The 15,229-nt window shown below is 45.7% G+C and overlaps 1 protein-coding gene across 2 annotated transcripts in view; it reads right to left on the bottom strand.

Annotated features, from left to right (window-relative positions):
- The window catches only part of DNAH1 (dynein axonemal heavy chain 1), a 71,212-nt gene that overhangs the window by 18,157 nt on the left and 37,826 nt on the right, over window positions 1–15,229 (bottom strand). For both annotated transcript variants that reach the window (XM_068201721.1, XM_068201722.1), the window contains exons 36-53: window positions 14,751–14,905; window positions 13,003–13,180; window positions 12,698–12,892; window positions 11,912–12,031; window positions 11,131–11,289; window positions 10,749–10,853; window positions 9,446–9,586; window positions 8,793–8,953; window positions 7,956–8,113; window positions 7,650–7,823; window positions 7,239–7,277; window positions 5,990–6,168; window positions 5,111–5,341; window positions 3,569–3,765; window positions 3,049–3,184; window positions 1,703–1,911; window positions 731–902; window positions 160–351 (exon numbers count right to left, since the gene is read on the bottom strand). In XM_068201721.1, coding sequence (XP_068057822.1) covers window positions 160–351; window positions 731–902; window positions 1,703–1,911; window positions 3,049–3,184; window positions 3,569–3,765; window positions 5,111–5,341; window positions 5,990–6,168; window positions 7,239–7,277; window positions 7,650–7,823; window positions 7,956–8,113; window positions 8,793–8,953; window positions 9,446–9,586; window positions 10,749–10,853; window positions 11,131–11,289; window positions 11,912–12,031; window positions 12,698–12,892; window positions 13,003–13,180; window positions 14,751–14,905 — 2,901 coding nt within the window. The remainder of the gene's footprint in view (window positions 1–159; window positions 352–730; window positions 903–1,702; window positions 1,912–3,048; window positions 3,185–3,568; window positions 3,766–5,110; window positions 5,342–5,989; window positions 6,169–7,238; window positions 7,278–7,649; window positions 7,824–7,955; window positions 8,114–8,792; window positions 8,954–9,445; window positions 9,587–10,748; window positions 10,854–11,130; window positions 11,290–11,911; window positions 12,032–12,697; window positions 12,893–13,002; window positions 13,181–14,750; window positions 14,906–15,229) is intronic.

Genomic DNA, 15,229 nt, shown 5'->3' with positions numbered 1-15,229 from the left:
AAAGCCTGGTCCTGGCAGAAAGCATAGTTCTTGCTTGCTTTAGTCTGAGTTTTTTCCTGTTACACAGGACATGTGTAGGACATCTCAATGCATCTCTGCAGCTGTAAATACACTGCTCAGAGGGTGGCCCCAAAACTTTCCTGGGTATGAAGGACGAACCTTGTCTAGCCCACTTTGCATCCTGTTCTTGGCTGTCTTCAGTTCCTGTTGCTTCTTTCCAATGAGGGAACTGAAGATGCTGAGGAACTCCAGGTAGCTTTTGGGAGTGACATAATTGTGTCTGCCAAGTTGTGCTAGGAACAACTGGCACTTCTTTGCCACACTCTGGTGGATTGCTACACATACTTGAATCTACAAGGAGAAAGGAAAGAAACAAGTAAAGGAAAGGAAACAAGGGAAAGAAACATTCAGTACTGAACATGTGAAAGGCAACTCTATATGATGCTCAGAGAGAGCAAAAGGGGCTTATGAAGAACCAAACTATACAGTCACAGCAGAGCTCATGTGTGTGGGGGGGCTTTAGTGCCACAGAGGGCTGACAAATGGCTCAGCCTGTTTCAAGGCATACAAAAGCTATGCAGCTCTGCATTTGAATGATCCTGCCATGGACCATTTCTGCTGCAGGGTAGGACACTTCTGAAGGCATGCCCTGCATCTGTTGACTTGGTGTATGCAGCGACACAGCACACTGAGCACATGGGAGCAGAGCGTCTTCATGTGTGGCACATACCATCCCGTCCATATCGTCATTACTGCTGCCCAGGAGTGGGAGTTCACTCAGGAAGGAGGAGGCAACGCTCTGCAGGGCTTCAGCAGGCCACTCATTGAACCAGTCGATGGTACAGCAGTTCACAAGAGAGGGGAACTGCCTCAAGCGTGCACGGAACACTTCTCCGATCGGGCTGAGGGCAAGGCATGCAGAGATGTGTTACAGCTGGCTCTACATACAAGGACAAAATATCTTTCCTTCTACAGAACCACCCTGATACCTTGTGGAGGAAGAGGGACAGGAATACACCCAGGGAAGGAGGGAAAAGGGGAATGACAGTTCAGGCAGTCAGCTGCATGCCCAAAGGTGCATGTCCAAGCTCATTCCTTGGCTTGGGATATTCTGGAAGTATTAAGATGGTAGAAGGGTGATGTTTTATGGGTCTCTCTCTAGGGACAAACTTAAGGGGTAAAAAAATAAATGTGCTCTGAAGTTTATTTCAAGCAGGTGCATGTGCAGATCACATCACCAAACCATAACCATAGCCCCTGATTTTTCTACTTGTTCTTGCATTGAGAATGCCCGGTACCTCCTGGTATCCCTCCTGCAAGGGAGCAAGCTGGTTATGGACTATGCACTGGATTAATGAGTAAACATGATGTAACTGAGCCCCAGATTCAAGCAAGATATGTATGTAACAAATGGCTCAATGGTGCAGAGAGGAGGAGGTACCTTGTGTTTCATCTGAATCACACATAATCATACTCTTGAAAAATTCAAACTTCATCTTGAGACCAACAAAGAGTAAAAAATTAAAAAAAAAAGAAAATCTAGTCCTAGGGGAAGGTGTTATGCAAATCATACTCCTAGTCTTCTTCCTTCTCCAAAGGCTGGGGCTTGGAAATAAAGATCCCATTACACAGTGATGAAAGGCAAAGGATAAAGAAGGAATAACTAGCATTAAAAGCATGGAGTTGTAGGCCTGAAGTGTACCTCATGCACAGGACCATGTGGATATTGCTGCGAACCCGTGCTGTGTATGCAGCCATCAAATTGGCTTTGGTGGGCTGCTGCCCCAGATCTCGAACAATAGGCTTCATAGCTGTCATGATCTGGTCTTGGTCCTCGGGACTGTAAATGTTGGGAATGTCACCAGAGTTGAGCAAGTTGTTGATATCTTCGAGGAAGGACTCACTTTTAATCTAAGAAGATGGTAAAAAAAAAAAAAAAAAGCAGTTTCTTAAGTCAGAAGACACTCATGTCTCACATGCCATGGAGATAATTTCTGCATAAATACAGCCCTCAGCCTCAGTTATAAGGAACAATTTTTGTGATGATTTGGCTCCAGGAAAGCACACCCTGATTCTTGTCCAGCATTTCCAATTAAACAGCCATATTTCAGCCATTTCAGGGATGAGGGGGTGTGTTTCAGAACAAACATCCTTCTGCCCATTCCCTATCTCCTTACAGACAAATTGAGATCAGGCTCTTGCTCCCTGCCTCTGCAGCCAGACCTCAGACACCTTGGTTTCTCCAGGTCTTTGTTCCTCCAGCACAGAACACTTCATTATTAAAATAAAGCTTATCAATGTGGGAGACAGAGTAATTGTAGAGATGTGTCACAGGCTGTGGGACGATCTCCCTCCAGCGTTACATTCACCTCTCCACCTTTGCTACATCAGAAATACACAGCATCCATCTCCTTGACTAAATTCACCCTCTTGGGCCCCTGTGCTCCCACATATGCTTCTCACTGCAGAGAAAAGGCTGCAAGAACAAGTAGCATTTGACTGATGCTCATCTCACTGCTTAGGGCTCTGCCACAAGGGAATGGTTCCTATGATAATGAAGGCAGTAAAAAAGCCTATGGGGAACATAACTGTGATTCCAGAAGTGGAAATTGGCCTACTCATTAGCAAGTTAAAGTTTACAGTCAGCATTATCCTGTGGGACCAGCAGGCGTAAGGTCCTAAATCTACTCTTTTTGAAAAGGAAAAAAATCATTTTACTTAGGACTCCTAATATCAGTGACCAGTAGTGCTTAGTTTCAGACAACTAAAATCTATGTACCCACCAAACCTTTGGGTGGAGCTGAAAGAAGCTTCCTTGAGCAAGAGAAGAATCCACCCACTCACACACAGCTCTACAGACCCTCTAGCAATAGATGCACCACCCCTAGTTTCCCTGGGACTATTTTATAAGATATGGGCTACTGAAGAAATACAAGTTGTGTCTGGTTTTGTCAAGTTCCTTAATACTCTGTAGGGGAATTTATTAAGCTTAGAGATGTGTTTCTGACTGCTTTTGAGATGGAATTCACTATGCTAATAGTCCTGTACCTGTGTGTCTACAAATAGGAAGGTCTTGGGTAGACTTTGAAGGCCTGCCTTCATCATGACCTTCCTCACATCATCTCGCCATTCAGTCATGCCATAATTTTTGGACAGCTCAATCTGGAAACATTCATTTTCTGCCCTGAAGGAAAAAGAAGCCTGTGGAGTTACATCAAATTAAGACATTCTTTTCTGTCACTGCCCAGTATGTCTTGGGGACGCAGGGTGAAAGGACTCAAGCAAGTTCTTCTCTTACAGTGAGTCCTGAGCACAGACTTGTCCTTGTGCACCAAGGACAGCCACCAACCCAGGAGCAGGTTTTACACAAAGCAGATATACCTGAGCTAGCCAGAAACACAGTGCAGCTGTGCATATTAACTGAGTCCTAGCTCTTGACTCATTTGAGGAGTCAGCAGCCAGAAAAACATGTAACTGGCATTGGGAAGGGCAGAAAAAGAGATTCTCTGAAGGCAGCCTCAATGGAGCTGCTCCCCATCACATGCATAGGTGAGAGTGCATTACTTACATGTGAGATGCCAGTCTGGTGAGAGACTGTCTCCCACTTCCCCCAACACCCAGCAGAAGAGCATTCCCCGGAGCCTGCCGCAGGATCCGGCTGATTCGGCAGATGTGCTGGATCGCATCCATGAACAGCACAAGCTTCAGCTCTGGCGTGTTGATTTGATTGTACTCCTCCAGGTAGTCCTCAATCACCAACTTCAGCTGTGGGCAGAAACACTCAGCTGTGGCTACCAGATAAAAGCAATTGTGTGTGTGTTGGGGGGTTACTGTCTGCTGGCACAGCCAGGAGTAAGGCAGAGCAGAGCCTGGTGCTTAACAGAGTCTGGGAGCAGCTCTCCTCTGGGCTCCTAAGGAACTGCCATTGGATGGGCTGAATTTAGTTAGTGGTGATGGCAGCCCCTGCTCAGTGGTGACTTTAAACTAACTCAGGCAAATGACTACACTCTGCTGTTCCCAACTGTGTTGTTTGCCTCAAGAAACAGCAGGGTGTAGTTCAAAATAAAAGAGCTTATAGCTGCCTGATCCATACTGCTCCAGGGCCTCCCTCTGGGTTAGTTTCCTTGCTCTATAGCTGACCACTGTCTGCTGCTGAATCCTGTGGTTAGGATTCTGGCTGGAAAGCACAGGTGCTGGGGAAGAAAGCAACACTGGCTGTAGATGAGTAAAGGAGCACACTCCTCTCCCAGTCCAGCCATCACATGGAATAGCTGCAGGAGCAGTTTCTCTTGCCCTTCCCAGGGCTCTCTTCAACAGCACCCTCAGGCCAGAGAAGGAGATGAAGCATGAAGACATCTGGGATTGGATCCTACCCTCTCAGCAATCTCACTGTGAAGCTGGGAAACTAACACCAGCTGGAATTCATACAGTGCTGAGATCCCTGCCTAGATGCCAAAGTCCTGTGTGCATCAGTGGGGATTGTGCAGCTGCCTCTATGTCTGGCTGTCTCAGCTGTGCTCGCCTCGGTGGGGGACAGGCCTACCTACTTTGCAAAAGGGGTTGGAAAGCTCAGTTAATTACCTAGCCCTTGTCACACAGCTATCACAAGAGGAGAGACAACAGAATAATCATCTGTTTCTGATAATGAGTGCAAAATGCACCACTCATTGCCTTTGCTTAATTACCACTATCCAAGTACTCCCAGTATCTTCTCCAACAGGGAGTCTGGCAGTAACATTAATTACTTGTAAAGGTCAATTGTGAAGTCTTTAATGGCAAAAGTAGTATTGTTTGGGGGTAATGTGCCATTTCTTTCCAGCAAATTTCACTTTTCAGTCCCAAGTGTGACTCATTTGGGAGATTTGGCATAGCAGGCTGCCTCCAGGATTGCAATGTAGAGACAGCTTGTTCCACCTCAACTGCCCATCACAAGAAATACAGCCACTATTCATAAATGTGGTAGGATTTCACAGGAGAGCCCTGGGACGGTTTGTAGTTTCAGACCCCTCCAATTAAAGCACCGCTATTGTTACTATTACTGCTTTCCTTTGTTTGTAGAAGACTGGGAAGATGAGAACATAGTTCCCAACGTGATTCCCAGGGTCCTTACCTTTTCCTGGCTGTCGATTGCTTGGTATACTTTGACACTGGCACCTGGCTCCATGAAGTCTCCAAACAGAACTGGCTGGGTGGGAATGACCTCCTCAAAAGTGGTGCCAAACTCCTCCATCTTCTTCGTCATTAGGTTGTCAAACCAGGTCCGGTCCTCATCACTGACCAAGCGATCACGGAAGACCCGGCAGCTCTCGTGGTACCACAGTCTCAGCAGGTGCTCTTTGTTCTGGTAGGAAATCCCAGCAAAACAGCCCCCGTGAGAGAAGCAGAGAAGTGTTATGAGCATTGCTGTCAGCAAAGCTGGTTCCTGCCCAGCATGTGGCCAACTCCACTCCTGTTACAAGGCAACTGGAGCAGGGAAAGAACTGGGCGGAGGAAGCTGCTTTCCCTTCTCCCCTTAAAAACAACTCTTGTCAAAACAGCTGCTTTGCAGAGAGCTCATTACAGCATCAGTTTATCCCCCTCTATTTGTCCATACGTCAGGCTTTCTTTGAGAGATTTAAATTTTGTGTTCTTTATTCTTATCTTTCACCAGTTTGATTTAATTTGTACAGTTTTCTTGTGTGTTTTTTGAAAGACCCTTTTATTTGGCTGATAGCTCAGAACCTATAGTATTTAGGGGACTAAGTACTTCCTGTGGTAATTCAGTCTCTACTAGCCAGACTGGAGCCACAGCAAGGTTCCCAGGAGAGCTGAAGGGGCAGAAGCAGGTAAGAGGACAACCCATCTGCCCCTACTTGGTCCCTGTCTGATCCCCCATGGCTCCATCCAGCCCTGAATGGGTGGGCTGCATCATACTGACCTAGTGATTCTATGATTCTGTGATTTCTGGTCTTGCCCTGGGTGGCAGGGCTGTGCTGATGGGAGGACTCACCTCGACCTTGCCAGGCTCAGCCATGAGCATGCCCTGGAACACCTTTGAGAGGTCTCTCAGGTTGAAGGTGTAATGCGACTTTGCTGGTGTGGGCAGCAGCTGGGATGTGATGGTCATATACACGGAGATCGTGGCATCGACTAAGGGCTCGTTCAAGTCCCTCACTGCATCTGCTCCTGCTGCAGAGACACAAGTAGTTGGAGAGGATGTCAAGGTGGTAACTCTGGGCTGAGAAGGTCCTTGCAGTGCTGGAAGGTGGCACTGAGTAGCAGAGGTGCTGGCTAGCACTTGGGCAGGAACACACTTTTTTCTGCTTTATTCTGAGAGACAGTGAGGGACCTGTCCAAGCACCTGCTCACTGCAGTGGACAGCTGCCAATGGGTTTATCAACTAATGTGAACCAGATTTAGAGGTGGAAGAATGCTGTGGTGTGAAGACTTCATGCCCCCCAGGAACAGAGAAGGCACTGCCAGACAGGTAATTGATGCCTACCTGAAATATTCCAGACAGGTTTTCCTTCTCCTTCTTGCACTCCTGCAGTGAAATCTCAGCTACTTTTAAGCTAGAAGGAGTGAGTGCCCTCTTAGCTAAACCCCCTGCAATTCATTATGCTCAGCAAATGCAAAGCCACTGAGGAATAATTTCTTATGCAATAGTCTGGCAAGATTTAAACACAGCTGCCAGTTTTAGAGCATAATTATTTTTTTCTCCCAATGAAGTTTGTTACAAACACTCCTGGAGAAGTAGAGCCCTGTGACACCCCAGCATTCTGCACTTTATTGCATTCTTTCAAAAATTCTTTAATTTCTTTCTAAATCACAGCTAGATGTTTCAGTGTGCCCCTGAGATCACAGTCAGGTACTGGTGCTTGTGAATATTGCAAGCACTCAGAGAACTCTGCTTTGCTTCTCCCACAAGATGACTATTCTCACTCCTTTCTACTGGCAGATTTGCAGATGAGGGCATATTTGCAAAGATGATCCTCAATTCCCACCCTGTCAAGTATGAGAGGACTCATTTCACTCCAAATGAACCCTTTTTTCATGGTGGCTGTAGCACCATGCTCAGATCCACCCTGCTCAGCTGTCCACAGGCTGCAGCAGATGGAGAGTAACAGAAGGCTCTGCTTCCACAGAAGGCTGTTGTCTGGACAAGTGTCTGTCTGCTGAAAGCACAGGTAAGCTATGCCATGCTGTGCTCACCAGCTTGTTCTGTTCACAGTCTCGCTCATCTTTCTGCTCTTACTTACGCACTGGATTTCTGTAACTTTTTTCTCCTAGGAATCCATCTAGAAAAAGACAAAAAAATTAGTTCCAGCTTTACCTGCTGAGGTTAAGAATATCTGCATCACCCATCACAAACAAAATCCTCTTTGAAAGGCCCAGGCTATAGGATAACATATTGCAACTGTGAAAACCAAAGGTGAAGTTTGCTGATTTGCACCAGCAGAGTTTGGCCCTGAGACTAATAGGGTACGAGCTCTCTGTTTGCTAAGCCTCATAAAACACTTTCCCTAAAGCATCTTCAAGTGACTACTGCAAGCTCCAGCTTTCAGCACTTTGATCAGATCATCAATATTAATTGCTCCTCTTCCAAACTCCATTGTCATCAAGGTGACTTTCAACAAGAGGAGAAGGTGGCAGTTTTCTGCAGGACTTACCCATCCAGCTGCCAAGGATGGTGGAGAAGATCTTCTTCTTGCTGCTCTCATCCATCTCGGTGAAGGAGAGGTAGTTGAAATGACGAGTGAGGCGTGGAGTGACAGGATTCCTTCCCCCTCCAGGAGGTCCCATGGCACAGACAAAATTAATATCTACCAGCTTCTTAAAAGTACCTTTGAGAGTGCAAAATCAGGAATGAGTGCTGGGTTGTCGCTAAAAACCCTCACCACAAATCTCCACGGCAGGTACACATATCTAACAGGCCAACCCTTGCCAAGAGCTCTGGCCAAGGATCTGGGTCATACCGATCTGTTTCCGGTCGTACCAGCCCTGGTGGTCCATCCACTGCCGCAGCAGCTCGATGGGTGGCTGAGCTCCATACTGCTCCAGCATGGGCATGTTCAAGTCGTCGATAAAAAATATGAAATACCGACCAACTGGAGGCCCAAACACTCCCTTCCGCCTGCAAGGACAGAACCCGTGTCAGGACACAGGAAATGTACTTCTAACTTGATTCAAATGCATGTTTTTTTTTATCTCTGGATGCTTCCTGAGCCAACAGTTTCAGCTATTTTTTACACTTGATACAGTCCTTTGTAAGGACCTTTCCATGGAAAAGATCTGGAGCAATGTTCGAGGCACTGGCTTCTCTCCATGTGAAATTTTGTCTACTTATGCACAATGCCAAGGAGTAAATGGGTGCAAATAAAAGCAAAGCTTGAGCCCATGAACCTGTTGGAAACTTCAAACCAGTGGCTGACCAGGGAGGTGAAATGGAAGCTGTTTACTGTGGGGAATGGGATTGTGGGTGGGCAGCCACATTTTCTCCCTTCATCACTTTCTGTAAAGATCCCACACCAGGATTTGCAAACACCTGTGCTGTGAAATGTAGTATTTCTGGAATAACTAGAATTGGAGCAACTTTTATCGACCCTCACTAATCCTTCTCACTTTCTTGCCATTATAACAAGCTATTATTGGCTCTCACAATCCCAGCTCAGATGTGCTGTGTGTCCTATGCGTTATCCACAGCTATACGTGCTCAGGGCACCTTCAGGTCTTGGGATGAAACTAAATAACCAAGTTGATAGAAACACTGAGCTCAGGGATACTGCCTTTGCACACACAGAAAGGAATCTTGCCTCTTATCCAGTTTGCTGTCGATGAGATCCTGCGTTTGGTTAGAAGAGGTGCGTGCTGAAAACATCAGGAAGTGGGTGATGTATTTGTTAGGCAAGTTCTTCAAGAGCTTGTCTGCAATTGTGAGAGTCTTCCCTGTGCCAGTGGGACCAATGCAAAGAACCTAGAAGCACAATCAGCAATGCAGCATAATCACAGGCAAGCAGCCTGTGTTTCCCAGAACTCTGACATTGGCTGGAGGAAATGCAGGTTTTACTGCTCTTTTAGGCATTTGAAAGCTGGGAGAGGACTCTTGGACTTGCTTCTTCAATAAGGTCAGCTGCCCTATACCAAAATCTCTTGGTGTGGATGGAATCCAACCAGAGAAGTATGAAGTGGTATTGTAGGAAACAGGTAAAGAAGGATGGTGATGGGCTATCTAGCAATTTCTGCATTTTGATTGAACAACTGAGTGTTGATATCCCTTCAGGGTGCTGGCATGGTGCCTGGGGACCGAATGGATACTCTTAGTGCTAAAGCACAGATTTGGAGCAGAGAGATACAAATCCATGGAAGTGGGAAATAATCCCATAGTATTAGGTAGCTGTTAAGTTCTGAGTGCACTGTGCGAAGAAGAGGTTGAATAAAAAATTCAAAAACAAGGCTGGGCACGTACTGGCTTATAGTTGGTGAGCAACAGCTCCAGCAGATAGGCCATTTGGACTGTGTTCCTCGTGGGCACAATAACATCGCAGAAATTGGTGTCTGGAACCATCGTGAACTTTGCTGTAGCATCCAGCCACATCTCCCAGTGTACCTGAAAGATTGGAGTCTGCTTAGAGGGGGCATCTATCCCTTCTAAGAAAAGGAAAACTATTTCTGCTATTTTCCCTCTCATCGCTCTCTATGTAATAGCTTGGATTCTGATGAGAAATTCAGGTTTCCAACCCCTCTGTTGAGTCTTGCCACCCTTACCTTTCTGTATGGAAATGCTGGGAGTGTTTGACTCATTACTTCTGGGAGGGACAGAGCCCGAGACTTAGAGGTCATTGCCCCAGCAGCAACACACCTGCCCTCCCTTCTGAGAACTGGGATCAAAACAGGATGGAGCACTTGTGATATCTGCAAGAATAGGAATTCTGCCCATGGCAGAGGGCCAAAGGGGGCTTATCTGGGCTCCTGTCTTCCCATTTTGTGCCATCACCCCCGTTGCACTCAGAGGCACATGAGGTTTTCTACTTGTACAAGATATGGATCTCTTGTGCTAGACTGAAGCTGCAGATGAGCCTCCCAGAGGCCACTATACAAATGAGATAGAGCTTCTGCCTGGGCTGTGCTGGAGAATACAGGAGAAAATCTACATTCCTGACCACCCCATGTGGCCTTCCCACAGAGACCACACTGGCATCTTCTGTTAAGCACCTGAGACTCCTGTAGGGTTCTTTGTTTCATTTCAGGAAGGGGAAGGATTTCCCCTCTTTTAAAATTCCTTTTAGCCCAGAGTCTGGTGATTGTCAGTCAAGATGACCCTGACATGCCCTACACTGCTGTCTCTTGTGAAAAAGATGGAATATTATCTGCCTTGCTGCTATTCCAGACTCTGCTGCACATAGCTCTTCTGCTGTTGTTCACTGCTTTCTAACACAGACAGATCAACCCATATGAGCTTCTCCCTGTCCTCCAGCAGCCACACCTGTGCTACCTCTCACTTTTCAGAGCACTGACAGAGACACACAGGAATCAACGGACCAGCTCATGGCTCAGCTTTGAAAGATCTGGTTCACAGCTCTGAAGGCAAGAAACTGCCTTCCTGATTCAATGAAAAGGTTAATTTTGATTTAAACATTCCTGTTTGCTTTCTATAGGCCTTTCTTCTTTGCCCTTGATGAGAAAATCCTTCCAAATCCCGTAGGACTATGTTGCTTCCTGGTCCCTCCTCCTAAATTACCCAGCTTGGAATTAAAAATTAAATATTTTACCTCTCTGGGGACTTCTTCATCCAGATCTTCTTCAGTACTGCTAAGCCCAGCATCATTCAGTTTATAGTCATAAACCAGTCCTTCTTCTGGGAAGAGTAACCAGACCTGTGAGAATAAAACTGTGGTGAACCTGGCTGCCACTCAGCTGAATTCACAGGAGGATATGCACTACTTCAAGGAAGACTTTACTAATGGGATGCTACCCAGGCCAGGGGGCTCAGGTCTCTCACAGAACTTCCAGCTCCAGGAGTCCCTTTGAGAGAGTGGCATACCAGCTGCCAACAGGAAGTCCATCCAAAGCCTCCAGGCATTCAGCTCCAATCCCCATTCCTCACTACTAATTCCACTATAATTAGAGAAGATCTGCTTTTCTTTTACTCACCTTTTCCTTTGCCATTTTTTTCCTGAGCCATGAACTAAAGGCCTCACGACCTAGGGAATCTCCAGTAGCACCCACACTCCAGATCAAGGCAAATATAAACCAAGGTTCAATCAGCTCTCCCATACGAGCAATCTTCTCTGGGGGAATTTTCTTAAATCCCTTAGAACCAGAGACAAGCAGAAGAAAAATTCTCAGGTATAATTACAGCACACAAACCCCAGACTCTTCTTAATTTGCTCATAATTCCATTCAGCTTCTATGTATTTTTTTCTAGCCAGTTTTTCACAGGACTTGTTAATATATTATGTGGATTAAAATTTGTTGTTTCATTGGTGTACTTGAGAGACTCCCTTTGCTGAACTAACGTCACTCAACAGGAGACGGGAGAAGAATTTAATCTTAGGTTTTTAATTTGAAAATTGTCCAGCCTTCTTCAATACCAATTCTCAAAGGACCTGCAATCTGAAGTGCATCACTGCTCAGCCCTGATCTTTGCTTTCCTCTCATTCTCCAATTCCCTCTACTATAAATAAAAGTGAACCTCTGCCCTCCAGCCTGGTAGGCATGGAGCTTATCTTGTGTTCCTTCAGCGGACAGAGCATAATCCTTCCAGGTTTCCCTGTGCTTTGCTGGATGCTGTATTACCTTCTGCCACATAGACGAGCTACAGAATGACCCTTCTGCACCAGCATCTTGTTCTCTGGTGACTAACCCTTTCCATAACTTAGCATCCTTAACAGTTACAGACACAAGTAACAGTGACAGAGGTAGCAAAATCTACCTTAATGGGAATGAAAGGCTGATACAAACATTCCAAGAGTACGAGGAGGCTCATTGTGAGGTTTCCGTCTGTAGAAGCAATTATCTCCTTCACAGAGCTTCGTAAAAAGTCAATGGCCTCCTGGAAAGACAGGCAGGGACAGCTCAGTGTCACCATCCAGCACAACTGTCTTTGGTTTTACCTTCTTGTTCACCTCCATCATGTTATGTTTAGCAGGGAGACCGTGACTGAGAATGCTGCCATTTCCAACTGCATCCCAAGTACCATCATTTTTACTGGAGAAAAGCAAGATGAGCCCCTTGGTTCAGTCTTAACACCAAGAAACCTCTGGGCCTCCCTCTTGGTTCTGTGCAACACTTATATGCATCTTGTGCTATCACTGCTGTTAAATGGTTTGCTCCCTTTAGAGCCTTCCTTTGTAGCTCCAGGTTCTTCATTAAAATAATGGCTTATCAGCAGAGTAAAAATAACAAGACTTGTTTGTACAACCTTCTCCCTGGAGGTACTCCATTCTAAGCTATGGAACTGCACTAGGGATGGTTTTGTCCAGAAGATAATTTTGAAATGAAATAAAGCCAACTATAATGACCAATAAGACTCAGTCACATCTAAGAGATCAGTGAGTAACCTCTATTAAGGCCACAAAATTCACAGAGAAGTTTCCATGATAGATATTATGCTGGTAGGAAATGTTCCTACAATGGCATTTAAATCTAGGCCTTGACAAGTCTGGGCTGGTTGATGTTCGAGATGACATGGAAAGGCTGGAACAGAACAGTAGCTCACCTGGAGGAATCTCTTGAAGAGAGATGCCAGCTGCTGTGTGAAGCGCTGCATGACATCTGGCATATTTTTCAGCCAGCATTCAATGAAAGGCTCCAGCCCCAAAATGCTGGGTTCCAGGTAAACCATGCCACAGCGGGAGACTGTGGCAGGGGAAGCAACAGCCAAATCCTGGACTTCAAACATCATGGTCATGCTCTGGAAATTAGAAAAGAAAGGATAAGGACCTCCTCAGTTTTGATACGTATTTCAGTGCAGGGAGCAAGGAGTACAGACAACAGGCAGCAAAAGTGGTAGGGATGAGTTACGTCTGTCATCTTGATGATTTCCCCTGAGCTGAGGCACAGCTTCTTATTGTCATCAAGTACAGTGTTCATGTTCTCAATCCACAAAGCATCCACTGGCCCATCAAACATGTACCACTTCTTGCTGGAGTCAGTGGCCACGGTTCCCCGACGCATGAGTGTGGAAAAGATCCCGTCTGTCCTGAAAGGCAGGAGGAAAGCAGGGCTTGGCCCATTCTGGTTTTGCCGATATTAATGGCAAAGTTCCCACCACAAAAGGCAATGTTATCCTGCTTCATGTGTCTCCCTTATCCGTGAGCTGCAGAAAGGTTCACCTCATTCTTTTTTTTACTGAGACACATCTCAGCCTGAGTGACACCACAAAACAATTTATTTGGTCATCAGGATCTGGAATTCATGTCATTTAACTGTAAGATGTCAAGCTTCCCTTTAACATCTCTGTCCTTAGTGAAGAGTAAAAAGGCCTTGGTAGCATCCAGTTCAGGTCACAGACAGATTATCTGCTCTCTGGAGGTGCCTCTTTTTCTCAAGGTTAAAAGGATAAATCCAGGCTAAAGAGCATGACCCTACCCTCTTTATAACTGAAGTTCCCCTTCCTCAGCTGCCTGTAAACCCAGGTGGTGCTGGAGCTGGTGACCAGGAGAGCAGACACAAGGAATGCTGGCTGTTGACAGCAAGAATTTAATCTGTACATGGAAACCTTGAGCAGAGTTTCCATTCAGACCCTGGACTTGACTCCTGCTATTAAATAATTATTTGTTATTTTTATAGTACTAGTGAATTCCAGGGTATTGTTACTGAGATCAAGGGAAAACAGTCTGTTCTAAAGCTCAGCTGATTAAAGCAGATGGATTTGTCTGTAAATATATTTTACACAACTGCTGTATTTTTCTTTTTTGTCACATTGACATGCCCGTGTAGAGTCACATCATAAATAAACTGTTGAGCTTAATTGGAGCTCCTGTAAAATGTCCTTCAGTAAATATGTACCAGATCCTAAGCTGGGAAGCTCTGGTCACAGCATCAGTAATGTTTACTGGCTTGCACTTTTCCTAGAGGTAGGTAGTTTTATATATGTTTAGTTTCACTCATTTTACAGAACAGTCTTTAGCTTTGCCCTGAGACAAGTGCTGGCTGACAGGGCCAAAGGGAGATTCACACTGCTTCTCACATCCTAGCTTAGGGATAAAGTAAGCTGCAAAGTCATCCTCAGGTCACATATGGAAACATAAGCAGTAGGACCTGGCTATAAAGAGGGCAAGTGGGCTATTGGTTCTTGTTACCAAACCATGTAAGCAAGCAGGAACCCTGGCAACAGGAATGAAATTCCTCTTTATGCCTCAGAGTCATTCCTCATCACTCAAGGATACCAGAGTATTTATACAGAACAATTCAAGTGCGCAGTACAGAGGTCACTTTTCTTCAGAAGCAAAGCAAGTGTTTTTAAGCTGCTGTATCTTAGGAGCAGGGGCATGTGCTCCAAAGCTATTGAATTATTGTTCTGCAGTTAATGCTGCAAGCTGAGCTGCAGGAACTGTCTGGGCATGTGCTGGCAGACGGGCCAAGTGCACAATGAGGGATGTCAGCTTAAATCGCCGTGACTGGCTATTGTAGCTTGGTGGGGATAAGGACTTGATCACTTCTGGTTTTATGCCACCACCCCAAACGGTTCTCAGCCTTGGAGAGAAGACGCTCAAGACCAGAAAAGTGTTTTCTGTCTGGAAGAAAGGAAAGAAGGTTTTGTACTTTACCATTCATGCGTTAGCAAGTTGAACTCTCCATAAAGCTGGCCCATTGTGATGGATTTGGGATTCAGTACAAAGTAGCGGACTGCTTCGTAATTCCCACCACTGGCTGCAGGCTGACCTTTCAGTGATGTCATTGCAGCTGCCAGGACTTCATAACTCTGCAAAAGCAGGACAGCCAGAGTTAACTGCCATGGCTCCAGAGCGACAAAGCCACTTGCTCTCACAGCAAATGCATTCAAATGCAGTGAGAAAAGAGACATAGTGAAGGGTAATATCATAGTACAAAGATGACTGGCTGAAATAAAAGCACAGAAATTAAGCACTCTATATGCAGTGGAGGAGAAAGTTAGATCTTCTGTGTAAGAGGCCTGAAGCACCTAGAGAGGTCAAAGTATGTCTCAGCCTCAGAAATGTGCAGCAGAACTAATGAGCCTCAGTCTAATCTCACAGCTCAAAAGTGAACAAGTAATATACCTCCCCAT

Source organism: Anomalospiza imberbis, chromosome 11, assembly GCF_031753505.1.
Source record: "Anomalospiza imberbis isolate Cuckoo-Finch-1a 21T00152 chromosome 11, ASM3175350v1, whole genome shotgun sequence".
In the NCBI taxonomy this organism is placed as follows: Eukaryota; Metazoa; Chordata; class Aves; order Passeriformes; family Viduidae; genus Anomalospiza; species Anomalospiza imberbis.
Note: the sequence above shows the minus strand (reverse complement) of the source record. Positions and strands in the feature narration are given on the sequence as shown.